This window comes from Myxocyprinus asiaticus, chromosome 18, assembly GCF_019703515.2.
Source record: "Myxocyprinus asiaticus isolate MX2 ecotype Aquarium Trade chromosome 18, UBuf_Myxa_2, whole genome shotgun sequence".
Lineage (NCBI taxonomy): Eukaryota > Metazoa > Chordata > Actinopteri > Cypriniformes > Catostomidae > Myxocyprinus > Myxocyprinus asiaticus.
Window position 1 is genome coordinate 8,328,669 of NC_059361.1, and position 15,984 is coordinate 8,344,652.

At 36.9% G+C, this 15,984-nt stretch overlaps 1 protein-coding gene across 1 annotated transcript in view; it reads left to right on the forward strand.

Annotated features, from left to right (window-relative positions):
* Positions 1–15,984, forward strand: part of LOC127456024 (protein unc-13 homolog C-like) — a 179,410-nt gene that overhangs the window by 74,527 nt on the left and 88,899 nt on the right. The window contains exon 15 of the mRNA XM_051724298.1: positions 4,908–5,036. Coding sequence (XP_051580258.1) covers positions 4,908–5,036 — 129 coding nt within the window. The remainder of the gene's footprint in view (positions 1–4,907; positions 5,037–15,984) is intronic.

Here is a 15,984-nt window from a genome sequence, read left to right on the forward strand (position 1 = left end):
GCAAGATTCCGTTTTACATTCTTTTTTTATTTTTTTATTTTTTATTTTCTCCCCTTTTCTCCCCAATTTGGAATGCCCAATTCCCAATGTGCTCTAAGTTCTCGTGGTGGCGTAGTGACTCGCCTCAATTCGGGTGGCGGATGACGAATCTCAGTTGCCTCCGTGTCTGAGACGTCAATCCGCGCATCTTATCACGTGGCTTGTTGAGCGCGTTACTGCGGAGACATAGTGCATGTGGAGGTTCACACCATTCTCCGTGACATCCAAGCACAACTCACCACGCGCCCCACCGAGAGCGAGAACCACATTATAGAAACCACGGGGAGGTTACCCCATGTGACTCTACCCTCCCTAGCAACCGGGCCAGTTTGGTTGCTTAGGAGACCTGGCTGGAGTCACTCAGCACGCCCTGGATTTGAACTTGTGACTCCAGGTGTGGTAGTCAACGCGTTTTACATTCTTAAGGGGCGGTCACACTATACTTCATGCTCCATTCACTCCCATTCAAACGCATCCGAATGCAGCAGACTGGAAACGCAAGCCCATGTGAAGAAATTTCGTACTACGCTGCGTACCAGATTTCAAGCTTGGTGATACTCTGAACCGTGAATTCTTATGACGAGAGGACCAGTGACCAATAGAAGAGCGAAACGTCACACCCTAACCACTTGGCTTAATTCAAATGATACATAAATCAATGCTGCGAGTTTTATTGTTGCAGGAAAGTGAGTAGACAATATATTTTTACAGTTTTTATATACACTACTGGTCAAAAGTTTTGAAACACTTGACTGAAATGTTTCTCATGATCGTAAAAATCTTTTGATCTGAAGGCGTATGCTTAAATGTTTGAAATGAGTTTTGTAGACAAAAATATAATTGTGCCACCATATTAATTTATTTCATTATAAAACTAACATTTAATAAAAAAATGTAAAAAAGTTTTTGAAATTGATGACTTGGACCAAATAATAAAGAAAAGCAGCCACTAAGTGCCCAACATAGATGAGAACTCCTTCAATACTGTTTAAAAAGCATCCCAGGGTGATACCTCAAGAAGTTGGTTGAGAAAATGTCAAGAGGCAAAGGGTGACTACTTTGAAGATGCTAAAATATAACACAGTTTTGATTTATTTTGGATTTTGTTTAGTCACAACATAATTCCCATAGTTCCATTTATGTTATTCCAGAGTTTTGATGACTTTACTACTATTCTAAAATGTGAAAAAATATAATAAAGAATGAGTAAGTGTTTCAAAACTTTTGACCGGTAGTGTAATATAATTTGTTTTTTGTGATGTATTATTTACTTTTACTAGTAGTCCTCCCGCATTACATCATATCCTGCTCTGTTGCGTTGTAGGAAATAATTTGCGTGACCACCCCATTAACCTGCATTCTTGTGCCATTATGATGAAAACAATCCTCAGTACTCAAGAGGGCGATAGAGTTACCGTGAAATGTGTTTGCCATTAAACTCAGAGATTATTTAGCAGAGATGGGCCACTTCTATTAAAATGAATGGGAGAAAATGGAACCCTCAACCAAGGAGCTCTAGCGCCCAACGGTCAACGGATGTAGAAATGAAGTTCCGCCATACAGTTAAAAGAGCCAATCACCTTTTAGATACAGACATCACTTGTCAATCAACTCTAGAGCTCGTCATATTTTATTGCTGATTTGAAATATGTTCTTTGATCGTTATCTTGACCAACGGTTTTTGAGATTTTGCTCTTTCTCCATTCAAGTAGATAGGAGCTGCTGTGGCATGACTGAAAATAGCTTCCCTAGAGTGTTTGGACTGACTTGCTAGAAAGACTTAGTTAAACTGGATGTGTTATCCTACGTCCCGTGATGGTTAGCGAGAAATATGGGCGTTACTTCCGTTGTCAAGTAAACACAGCTGTTGGTGCGGCATACGTCCATTCATTCTTTCGTTGTGGTGTTGGGATTTTGAGGAGAGCGTGTATGATTTCATATGAACATGTGTCAGTCGTTATATCAGTGTGTTACTGAACGATAATAAACTGCAAAAAGGTCATAAAGACAAAGAAAGCGTGAACAAAACCGGTGCGCTGTTTCTCTCAGATGCAGTTGAGATTTAATCTAAGCATAAACGCAACATTTCAAGCTAGATTATTGGTTGTTTTAGTGGAGTACCTGTGTTAGTTCAGCTTCAAATGTGTGTGCTTGTCATCTTGTCACCCTGCATGTTCAAATCAGACTGAGGAAGAGCTGTGAAGTTCTCATCCTTGGATATGTAATCGCTTTTTCAAGTTTTACGATCAGACGTTTATTTCCTTTTAAATCCACACGTAAGTTTAAACATTTGTTCGCCCGGTGAAACTCACTATTCACAGTCAGCCATTATTAATTCAATCCATGAGTGAACATGTCCAATAACAGGGTGGTTACTGAGATTAAGCAAGTAGTATTCGGCTGGTCATGTGATTCTAACATGGGAGCTCCCTTGAGGGGACCCTCTCCATGTAGATTTAAACTACTTTTGTAAGGTTACTGATATGACTGAATTCCCTATTTTATGTGATTTGTCATGATTTTATACATATGTTACAAAATTACTATTAATTTCTTATGGAGTAAAACTTTTTTAATAAGGAAACAATGACTGAGTGCACCTATAAATGTGGCATTGCTGAGAATGTACCAAATACTTTTATTGCATTTTGAATTACATTTATTACAACATTTCTTTAAAGCTCTACACGTTAATCACACGGATGTATTAATTTGAATTAACAATCCATTCATTTCACATCATTTTTTTCAGATCTACTTTAATATTTTTTTAATAAAAAATATTTAATAATGCAATTCATACAGATTATTTGCTATGATGTCAATTCACATATTCTATGAGGAACACGTTTTCAATATCTGAATAATTTTCTGGGTTCAATACAAATTTAAGCTCAATCAACAGGAATTGTGCTATAATGTTGATTATCACAAAACATTATTTTAATCGCCCCTCATTTATTAAAAAAAGTGGTACAGTAAGGCACTTACAATGGAAGTGAATGGGACCAGTCCATAAATGCTAAAAAACACATAGCTGTAAAAGTATAGCCACAAGACAAACATTATACATGTTAACATGATTTTAGTGTTATAAAATTGCTTACTAACCTTTTCTGTGTGAAGTTACAGTATATCCAATACCAGGATAAGTTGTAATAGTTGATAAAACTGTACACATATAAGGTTAGTTAGTGCTTTTATCACATTAAAAATATGTTAACATGTATTATGTTTATGTCCTGTGGCTATACTTTTTATACTATGTTTATTTTAGCTTTTATGAATTGGCCCCATTCACTTCCATTGTAAATGCCTCACTGCTACCACGAATAAAAAATAAAAAGTAAAAAAATTAAATAAAGGAGGGACAAGTTGAAATAATTGTTTTGTGGAAATCAACATTATGCCTCAAATGCTGATAATTGAACTTAACTTGTATGGAACATGGAATATTCCTTTAATGTCACATTGGTGTAACCGTTATGAATTGAAAAACAATTGAAAGATGTGTGCACTCATGTGTACACCGTGACATTTTTAGAGTCTTTAAATCAAAACTTTTGTTGAAAATGGTAAACTTTTTGAAAAACATGACACTAAAATCAAGACAGAGATTTAATTTCAAACAACTTGGCAAGTGCTTTCAAACTAGATTTTTAAAAGATTTCCCCTGCTCATTATTTCAGACATCCTTTCTTCTCTGTAACCCACATACAGTTTTGATTGCCTGTCAACTGCAAGAATTAAGTCGTGTGTTTGAATCCGAGTCATGCAGTCAGAGTGGACTGAGGCGCGTTAGGAAATGATGTCACAGCCACGGATGGCCACACACACACAGTGCTATCATTTCATTACCCAGTGCTCACATCCTATAAAAAGCGCTTCGCCACTTTAATGAGTGACAGCTAGAGAAGTCTGCACAGGCAAATCAGTGAAGCGCGGATAAAGAGCCAGAGAAGCCCCGCCTACCGAGAGAGCACCGCCAGGCACACAATAAAAAACTCCAACTGTCATGATGCATTGTGGGTAATGGAAGAGCGCCCATGCCAGGGTGATGTTTATGCCTCCCCTTAGTGCTTGCATTCAAACACAAACACACCACGCTCAGAGGAATGGGACACATTAGTCGGTTACATAAGACTAACAGAAACATACACACACGAACACACAAAATATATTCTCTTTTATTTACTTTACATGTACTGTAGAGCTGGATAATACTCAGTACTCTTGCTTCAAGGAAGTACAAGGAAAGACATCTGTTCATGATGTTGTGATATACTGGAGAATGGAAAGATAGAGAGAAAAAAGTGTGCGTGTTAGTGTTGTTTGCTAAGGCAAGCACCACTATTACTTTTGCTCATACTTGCAGTTAGGAATCCCAACAAACCCTTAATATTAAGTATTAAACTTCGGCTTGCAACTCGTCCAGCACTGTTTGTGCTACAGACATGAATGATACCTCAAATTGTGCAACTTGTTGAGGAGAGGTGTGCTAGTACTTTTCTAATCGGTCTTAAAGATGAAAAAATCCCATAGACTAATACTGAAGAAGGGACCCAAGACATATCTAGAGAGCAGAATATCATAATGACTTTAGGTGGGCTCTTTTGGGCCAGCAAGCATCCACCCAAAACACCCTAGCAACCAAATGTGCTAAAAACCACTAAGTACACCTAAGCAACCACATACTAACACCCTTGTAACTCACCTTGTTTGCACATGCAAGCACCACTCACATTTCCTTAATATGAGTGTGTGAAAATCTAGTTTGCTCATTTTGTTTTGTGTTATGAACTGTTTAAGGTTGTATGTTAGATAGTTTTTTTTTTTAACTAATTTTGAGTGTTTTTGTGATTTTTTAGGTGCAGGAGTTGCAGAATCCTCCCAGAGCCAGTATGGTTGTAAAAGACTGCGTGAAAGCATGTTTGGACTCCACGTACAAGTACATCTTTGACAACTGCCATGAGCTTTACAACCAACTATTGGACCAGGTAAGAGAAAAGAGACCAACCAGCGATGTTTACTAAAAGTGTATGAGATCAGGAAGTGCTAGGTATGGGTCTCATGAGGAATGTAACGATTCTAGTTCCAACTTTAATTCCAGTTCCACTTAATGATTCAGGTACCTTAACGATTCCATGATTTTAAAATTAAGAATTTAATTTGAATTTATAATTTCTTACTTTGCAGATTTATATTCTGCATGTAACAGTGATCAATATCAACACTGTTTAAGACTTTTTAATTATATTTACGGCCCTATTTTAAGAGCACTAGTGCTAAGTGCAGTGCTATGCCATAAGTCATACACACAAAGTCAATGGGCATGGCCAGAAAGTTTTGGTATTTTCGTGCAAGCATGTGCTAAGTCTAGGCGCAATTGGATATGGCACATGCAAAGAGCTAATGGGCTGGGTCAAGTGCAATTTAATTCTGAAGTTCTTCTCTGGGACCATCTTCATCCTATTATATAGTCCATTCCCTGTCATGCACCAGCAATATAAACAAAGACAACACAAGTGCATTTTGTGCATTAACTGCGTCCTTGTTGAATGTCAAGCATATTTTTTGTTTTATACTCATGGATGTGGTTCCTGTCAGGATTTGGATTTATGCTCCGTTAAATTATAGAGAATATAAGTATTATTATTATTTAAATTTTTTTTATTATTTTTTTCTCCCCAATTTGGAATGCACAATTCCCAATGTGCTCGAAGTCCTCGTTGTGGCGTAGTGACTCGTCTCAATCCGGGTGGTGGAGGACGAATCTCAGTTGCCTCCGCGTCTGAGACCGTCAATCCGTGCATCTTATCACGTGGCTTGTTGGGCGCGTTACAGCAGAGATGTAGCGTGTGTGGAGGTTTCACGCTATTCTCCACGGCATCCACGCACAACTCACCACGCGCCCCACCAAGAGCGAGAACCACATTATAGCGACCACAAGGTGGTTACCCCATGTGACTCTACCCTCCCTAGCAACTGGGCCAATTTGGTTGCTTAGGAGACCTGGCTGGAGTCACTCAGCACGCCCTGGATTTGAACTTGTGACTCTAGGGGTGGTAGTCAGCGTCAATACTCGCTGAGTTATCCAGGCCCCAAATATAAGTATTATTAATCATTTTCATCTACTGACACACAAATCATGGTTAGTTTTAAAAGTGATTGTATCGGAACACACTTCAATTCTACTGGTTGATTTCAAATGACAAATGACAGTTCAAACAAAATGAAAATACAATCAAAATGGTCAAAAACATCATACCAAATCCAAACATTTTACTCTCTCCACCTTCTTCAATCGGTGACTTTTGTAGTGACTTAAAAATCCCTCTACGACAACAGGTGGAAAAATACCAATACAAATTAGATCATAAATACAATTGTAAATATAAACATAATAATTGAAAAATAAACCATGACCAAAAGATAGCTAAACACAAATCCATTAATATTTGTTTAATAAAACAATGATCGTCGTGGACATAATTTGATGTTCCACTATATTTTCAGAGTTTGGACATGGACTTTATTACCACTTTCTGGTGGAATCTCCAAACTGCAAATGCAGGAACTGAGTTTAGAAACATCTTTGTGCAATTACCTATTTCTCAGGAAAATAGCAAATTGCACTTTGCTCCATTTCATTTACATACAATAAACCCACAGTTTGCGTGCATACACTCACAGGTAGCGCAAACACTCCCGCCCATGCCCACTTGCGATTTGCACTGGCACAAAAATCGTGCTCTCACAAAAATTGGATGAGACGTTGTGCACGGAATTGACTCCCAGCCCTAGTAAATGTAAAAAAATGCAAACAAATGTAAACAGGTGGACCTCAGGACCAAGGGCATGGATCCAGCCCTCCAATAATTGGTCCTAACTACATATTAAACAAAACAAAGCCACTTTTTAAAGTACTATTAAACATCATTTCTTTTGCTATTGCGCTGTTCAACAATACCAGTGCCATCAGAGTATTTTTGTACAATGTTCCGTCCATATTTATTAATTCAAACAGTCAAGAACATCGTTAACAGAACCAAATGTCATGAAAATTATTCGGTTTCAGCTTTAAATATGGAACCGGTTCAGAATTAAAACAGGTTCTCGATTCCCAACCCTAGTAAGTGTTTGTTTGTGTTTGAAAACATCATCATTTAGAACGAAAAATCTGTCTTTTCTAAAAGAGAACGCTCTTTTTCAGCAAAGAAAAAACAGATCTTTTATTCTCTTTTCACCCCTGCTGTAAAATACATGTTGTGTTATGACACTACCTTTTTCCAATGCTCTTGTTGTATGTGTGTGCGAGTGGACGGACAGTGACTCTCTAATTAGAATGCCACTTTGATCTGATCTCCAAGTCAGACATGACAACAGGATTTATCATGGTCCATTAATCTATACATTTAAACAAATAAACACATACCACACCCCCCACACACACATCAATGCTGAAGAATTCACATGGCTCACAAAACATGATTTAATGCTTTGACTCCTGAACTCCCTGAACCTGAGTGGTGATGTCACGCTTCGTGAAAGTCTCATAAAACTCTTGTTGTTTTCTCTCGCTGTGCTGTTTTCTTTCAGGAAACTCCCTAAAACTCCTCTTGGTCATTAAAGTACATTTCTCAGCTGTTTCAATTCAAATTGTTAGATTCTTCTGTCAACATTTTTTAATTAGTCAGCACTAATTTATAGGTGTATTTGCTATTCCTTTAGGGAATTGTTCACTTAACAACGCAGACAGCGCAAGCAAATAAACAATGCTTTCAGTGGCCCCAATTAATTGTTACTGAATTCCCTCAGACAAGATGAGTTGTTAAAAAAATAAAAAATGAATTATAAGTGATACTATCCTGCAGAAACACGAGTGCTCTTTAAGAGAAATGCTCTTCCATAGCTGCCAGGGAACCTCTGAAAGCTCTAAATAATGTCTCGGGTCCCCATGCAGTCCCCAAAATGCCAAAATTAGTGGAGAGGGTTATTTTAGTGGCCTCCAGAAGAAGTGGCTCATCTTCTGCTTTAAATGAGGCACAGGCCCTGTGGAGGAATAATAGGGCTTTTTTGTGTGTTAACATAGTGGGTGCGTTGAATATTCCTTCTCTGGATGTCTTATATATAAAATATAGTAGCATCACCAAGAGGTGGGGGTGGTGTGTTATGTAATCACGTCAAAAAGCTCTTAAGACACGTGAGGGGGGTGGGGGGCTTAGGAACAACCAAATCCTGTTAGTGTGATGTGAGTGGAGATACATGGAAACATGAGAGAGTGGGGGGGGGGGGGGGGGGGTCAAGGACTAGAAAAAGAAAAGAAGGATGAGAGAAATAAGATGGGACACAATAAGAGAGATACACTGAACACAGAGACCTAAAACAGGCAGAATGTTCTGAAAATTAAAAGGAGAAAAAATACTTGTTTAATAATTGTGAAAATGATTTTAAAAGTATTATAAAAGTATTGGGGTGAATGTCATGAAGGCTGTCAAGAACATGTCTGGCTCATATTTCACCCCCAAATAATAATAATAATAAAATAATTTACTTTGTATTTTTTGCTTAAATGTAGTCTATTTTTAGGACCAATAAGATTTTCTTGTGCATTGTGACTGTTTGTTATTATTGTTATGACATTTCAATACCCCCTCCCCCCTTCTCATTACCATAATGCAAAAAATATAGTATTTGTACATCATGATGTTTTTTTGTTGTTGTAAAGACATTTTTATGTTGATTTAAAAAAAAGTGATTATTTTAATTAGTATATTACATTGATAAAAATAAAATGAGAAACACCATTGAAAGTAATAATTTAAAAAAATACAAAATCTGGATGCATTACGGTAATGAAAAATAGGTTTGAGATTCACTCTTTTACCCTACCGAAGGGAGAGATTTGTTCTTCACATTTGCATTCATGTTCTTTGAAGAATTGTTCTTAGAAGTGAAGGGGAGAGCGGGGCACAAACTAACGTGACTACATATTTGCACCAGACGTGTGAAATTAATGTGAAAAAAAGTTATAATACTTCGAACCCCAAGTGAATTTATACAAACTTAAAGGTGCAATATGTAAAATTTTTCATGTAATATTCGCCTTTTTTAGCCAATGTGTGAACAGCTTGTAACGCAACATAAAAAATGAGCCCTTCCCGGACTTCCTAGGTTGCCTATGCCTGTAGACTGATTTTCATGCGAAGGGAGCGGGTCGCTTTTGCCGGGAAAATCCAAAGGATGTGACGTTTATGTGTGCTCCCGAGAACCTTGCCTCAGTGCTTCCGCTATTCAACAGTGACAACAAACTGTAACACTAGGTAACGTTATCTTAGAGATGGAATCCAGCAAACATCCAGCTCCCAGCACAACATCGACAAAAATATAAACATTTACTGAATCCCGTCTGGCTAAGCGGGAACGTGATCGTGGTAGAGCGAAAACTAGAGTGAACATCGGCAGGACATTTGATTCCTGGAGGGACCTTCGTTTGGTTTTGGGGATCAAAACCGACCCTGAATTGGCGTTCTTCTTATTGGACAGGTAAGCTTACATAACTGCAAAGTATGTGAAGTATAGTGCCATAAGAATTGATCTGTGTAATTTTAGCTAACTTGATATTGATAAAGCTGGTTAGCTAGCTAACGCCGACATAGGCTATTGTATAAATGGAGTCAATGTATCATGCAAAGAAAAGTGATTACTTCAAACTACAGTCTCGCATAGCCAGACCTGTATCCACACGTTTTAGCCCTGTTCCAGCACTGGAGAGTCAAATATAATATACAGTCTCAAAGTTTGTAGTAAAACAATCATAACTGTGTAATTTTAATTATGCTACCTCATCTGTCATCATGATGCTGGTGAATCACATTCAGTCTCACTTCCCTATGGAGTCATGCTCGCTCGCATCCCTATACAGTGTGTGTGCGATCACGAGCAACAGGCTGCAATTCACTTAACGGCCACAGGTGTCATTAATAACAAGGGTTTCTGAATCTTACATACTGCACCTTTAAGAAAACCAAAAATTGTAAGTTTGTGCCCCACTCTGTATTGTATCAATTGGTAGCAATTACCAGGTTGCTGTGAATAGACAATGCATATTAAGCTTACACCTACTGTACAACACCAAAGAGAACAATACATGAACCACACAACCCCATCAATGCACTTGTTGATTAGTGTTAATTATATAATGTTAAATAGAGAGGAAATTAGTGTTGGTAGATTGTAGAGTGATATTTTACATCAAAGAACTTTTAGCAGTGTGCGTGCACGTGTTTTTTTATGCATGTGTGCAAAGACATCCCATACCTATCTACACAAATGAGATCTCTTTAATATAGTGAGGAGTTTCAAAAGAGAGATCTCGATGATGTCTCAAACTGTGCAATCAAAACAAACATTTTTATCAAATTCTTCCAAGACTAAATTATATGGTCAATGCAACCTGCTTTCCATAGATGAATTAAATCAAGTCCCACCCTACTTTATTTCTCGGATATCCCGTTTCACTTGCAAAAATGTTGCAGTACGGAAGTAAAATGGGTTGTGAAAAGCTGTTGGCTTTAAGTCTCCCAAGCTGTGAAAGAGCAACCTATGAGCAAAAAATAAAAATAAAAAAATAAAAAGGTGAGGTGAGGTGAGGTGAGATCTATCTAAAGATCTTTGGAGCAAATGATAAAATGACTCCAAACTTGCTACAGGGCCTCATTTCACCAGATAATCACCAAACAGAGCAATTTTATTGAGGGCAGAGAAAATAACTGGACAAAAAAAAAATAAAATAAATAAAGACTCAGAGAGTGGCTTGGAATGTTCCATTCTTCAGTAAGAGGTGAGAGGAAGATGACAGAAGAGTCCATTCTGTGTTAACAGCGGGTTGAAGCTGTCAGGAAGATTAAAAATAACTGTGCTCACACTCGCATTTCAGAACATAGAAGAAGAAGCAATCTTGAGCCCAGAAAGTTAGCGTCAGCCAAGTGTGTGTGTGATGTGTGGTGTGGTGTGTGTGTGTGTGATGTTTTGGTGTGTGGTGTGCGTGTGTGATGTTTGGGTGTGTGTGTGATGTTTGTGTGTGTGTGTGTGTGTGTGTGTGTGTGTGTGTGTGTGTGTGTGTGTGTGTTATGGCTGTACTCTCTCTTGTCATATACTGTAGTTCATGCTATCTCCATGCATGTCATCATTTTGTCAAGGTGGATTAGTTTTTCAAGGCAGTTCAACATGAAATGTTGTTTTCTTGATTGTGCTTATGTTTATTTATGTATATCTTCAGTATAAATGCAGAACGTCTTAAGTAAGTGTGTGTGTTTGTCTCAGTCAACTGTCTCTTACTTTATGGCATATTTACACATTAAATTTAAAACAGACAAATTGCTTGGAATCTTATTGCATCATGTCTGCTTAGTATGTGGTGTAATACAAACAAATTCACTGACACACACACACACACACACACACACACACACATGTTGGTGCAGCTATCATTATGAGGACTCTCCATAGACATAATGATTTTTATACTGTATGAACTATAGATTCTATCCCCTAACCCTACCCCTAAACCTAACCCTCACAAAAACCTTTCTGCATTTTTACATTTTCAAAAAAAACATTGTTTAGTATGTTTTTTAAGCCATTTGAATTATGGGGACACAAGAAATGTCCTCATAAACCACATTTATAGCATAATACCCTTATTACCACTTTGTAATATAAAAAAATGTCCTCATAAGCCACCCAAACCCAAACCCACACACTTAGATTTCATAATTTACCCTACTAATAAAAACTCACTTTTTATATAATATTTATCTTTCTGATTATTTAACAGAAGGCAAAATATCATGTTTAATTCAAAATATTCAACCCCCATAATCGCCCCCCCCCCTCCCCACCCCAGTTGTGTTTTTTCTTATTCTTTTATACTTGTATTTGATCCTCATTTTTACAACAACTGAAGCACACACACACACGCCATAAGGAAAATCCATCCCATCTAAACTAATTTGGAGGGAGACACTCAGCTCCATGTGTTGTGTGTTTATGAGGGCGAGTGTGTGTGTGACAAAGAAATTGTCTGTGTGTAGAGCGTGTCGTGTGTGTCCTTTGTCTCTTGTTGATGACTTGTGTGTGTCAGTGTGATGACTGGCATATGCTGGTGTTGTGTGTTGTCATTGCCCAAGAGATGTGACACACACAGACACACAGTTAGAGAATTAATTATGCCAGATAGAATACATTTAAATTATTTCAAACAAATTATTGGGAGGAATGCAAATAATTAACTAGATTTTTTAATTTTGTGAGAACATTCACCTCCACAATGCTTGAGTGTTGTGTTGTCAATGGCAACAGATTGCTGCAGTGTTGTGGGTGGTTGCTAGGGCATTCCTTGGGTATTGCTAGGGTGTTGCTAGGTGGCTGCCTTGTTCAAACCACTGACCCTAAGTACAAGCAATTATAACATTATACTTTGTATAATATTACCCTGAAATTTGTTTTAAAAAAACATGTTACAACAGATGCAATGAGGTTTCTAATACAGCTGCAGAGGGAGTGACAAAAAATTAGGTACCTTTCTCTCTTCTGACTGCTGTAATCCACCGCTCTCTATCTTCTTCTTCTTCTTCTTCTTTTGAAAGCTGTGAAAGTGTAATTGTGGAGTTTTTCTTTTGCTGTTGGAGACAATGGGTGAGCAAAAATTATATTTCCTATGGTCTCCCATTCACCACTATACAAGTTTACACTGCTTTTGTTTTATTTCGCATTCCAAACCCGGATATGTGAAAAGGGTCCATAGTAATAGTGATGCTTGTCTTGTCAAACACTACTAATAACACCTATAACAACACAATAGATGTCATTTCCCCCACCAAATGTATTAAGTTATTTAAAAATACATAAAAATTGCAATTCACACAAAACTATTACTTGAATGCACCTCTACTACAATGAACATGCTTTCAATTTTTAATAGTTCAAAGTCTTTTTGATATATTTTCTGGGGCTTAATGTCAAAAGTGGTGTAACCGTCCGAAAACAGTAAATAAAATAAATTAAAAAAAAAGGCTGAAAGTCTAGATAAGGAGTTTATTATTATTATTTTTTTAAAACAAACAGTGATTTATATATATATATATATATATAATATCTGTATATATATATATGTATGTCGACACATATATCAAAGTCCGAGAATGGTGTCAACCAACATACTATTTTTTTTTATTTAATTTAATTTGATTTAATTTATATTTATATATATTACATATTTTGACTTTTTTATGAAAAGGCACACTTTGTTCAGGTCATATAGAGTAACCTTAAGAAAACATATTGATATTCGTGACTAAAAAAATGCATGATTGTAAAATAAAAAATAAAAAAAAAACATCTGAAAAATGTGTTTTCAAACTTTTGAAATTAATGATTAAGTTGTGTACACACATGTACACAAGGTGCAAGGAAAGCATTTTAATATCTTTTGCTTGATGATTACACCACTTGAGATTTTTAAATTCATGGAGTAATTTTTTTGTAGAAAATGCTACAAATGATATCATGAAGCTAAATTTGTGAAACTAACATGGACTAAAAAATTATATTTCTATGAACTTGACAAATGTTTAAAAATAAAAATCCTATTTTTCTTATTAGAGACAACCTTATTTTTCAATGACCCAGCATATATATAAAAAGTCACTCCTGTAAAACTTCTTCCAGAATTCCTTCACCATCCATATTCAACATTTATTTATGTAATTAGTTATTTCTGTGATGTGGCCAAACCAGTTCTTTCTAAGATTCCATAAACTTCACATGAACTAAAATGTTATGAATTTGATTCTCAGTGATATTTGGAGTGTGTTCTCTTGTGGTTTAGCGCTATATATGTTACTGCTTATCTTTTATATGTGAATTACCGTATCATCTACATTCCAGGTTTAAATGAGAAATGAGGACAAATACTTCTTTCATTCCTAAAAATGGAGCTGAAATCAGTTTATCTTTTTGCGACTGCCACATGTCATTGACCAATCAGAGGCAACTTTAACCAGCATTTACATTTTAACTGGTTAGTTCCCTTCAGAACAGTCTGAAATCGCTCCCTCTTCCCTATATATTGCCCTATGTGGAATTCCCTATAAAGAGAGTGAGTGAACGAGTGAGTGATTTCGCTCATTCACATTTATTTAGGCTGTGTTCTATTCGTGGTTAGACTATTTTATGGTGACATAATGCACTATATGAAGATATAAAGCAATATAAACATAATATATTGTTTAAATTTATTTTGGTCAATTGAACGCAAACAGTTATATATAATGACACAGAAAGCCAAACTTGGCAGACTTCATGCATCCATCCATTTACTTGCTTATCGTAGAAGACTCATGTAATCTGAGACGGTATCTGTATCACATTGGGCATTAATATATTAATGATAAACCATTCTTAAATGTCATAATTGGTGCATTCAACATTTTCTAAGGAAGTGCTTTAACGTGTTTCTGTAGACATACCCTTAAAGCACAAAAAACTACTGAAGATTAGTAATATTATTCAAAAAGCAGCCTATCATAATACAGTGAGCACTTCAGCACCATGGACAGTACTTCAGCACTACATACATCAGTAACATGGACAGTACTTCAGCTTTACATACATCAGTAACATGGACAGTACTTCAGCTTTACATACATCAGTAACATGGAGAGTACTTCAGCACTACATACATCAGTAACATGGACAGTACTTCAGCACTACATACATCAATAACATGGACAGTACTTCAGCACTACATACATCAGTAACATGGACAGTACTTCAGCTTTACATACATGAGTAACATGGACAGTACTTCAGCACTACATACATCAGTAACATGGACAGTACTTCAGCACTACATACATCAGTAACATGGACAGTACTTCAGCACTACATACATGAGTAACAAGGACAGTACTTCAGCACTACATACATCAGTAACATGGACAGTACTTCAACACTACATACATCAGTAACATGGACAGTACTTCAGCACTACATACATCAGTAACATGGACAGTACTTCAGCACTACATACATCAGTAACATGGACAGTACTTTATCACTACATACATCAGTAACATGGACAGTACTTCAGCACTACATACATCAGTAACATGGACAGTATTTCAACACTACATACATCAGTAACAAGGACAGTACTTCAGCACTACATACATCAGTAACATGGACAGTACTTCAGCACTACATACATCAGTAACATGGACAGTACTTCAACACTACATACATCAGTAACAAGGACAGTACTTCAGCACTACATACATCAGTAACATGGACAGTACTTCAACACTACATACATCAGTAACAAGGACAGTACTTCAGCACTACATACATCAGTAACATGGACAGTACTTCAGCACTACATACATCAGTAACATGGACAGTACTTCAGCACTACATACATCAGTAACATGGACAGTACTTCAGCACTACATACATCAGTAACAAGGACAGTACTTCAGCACGACATACATCAATAACATGGACAGTACTTCAGCACTACATACATCAGTAACATGGACAGAACTTCAGCATGACATACATCAGTAACATGGACAGTATTTCAACACTACATACATCAGTAACAAGGACAGTACTTCAGCACTACATACATCAGTAACATGGACAGTACTTCAGCACTACATACATCAGTAACATGGACAGTACTTCAGCACTACATACATCAGTAACATGGACAGTACTTCAGCACTACATACATCAGTAACAAGGACAGAACTTCAGCACTACATACATCAGTAACATGGACAGTACTTCAGCACTACATACATCAGTAACATGGACAGTACTTCAGCACGACATACATCAGTAACATGGACAGTACTTCAGCACTACATACATCAGTAACAT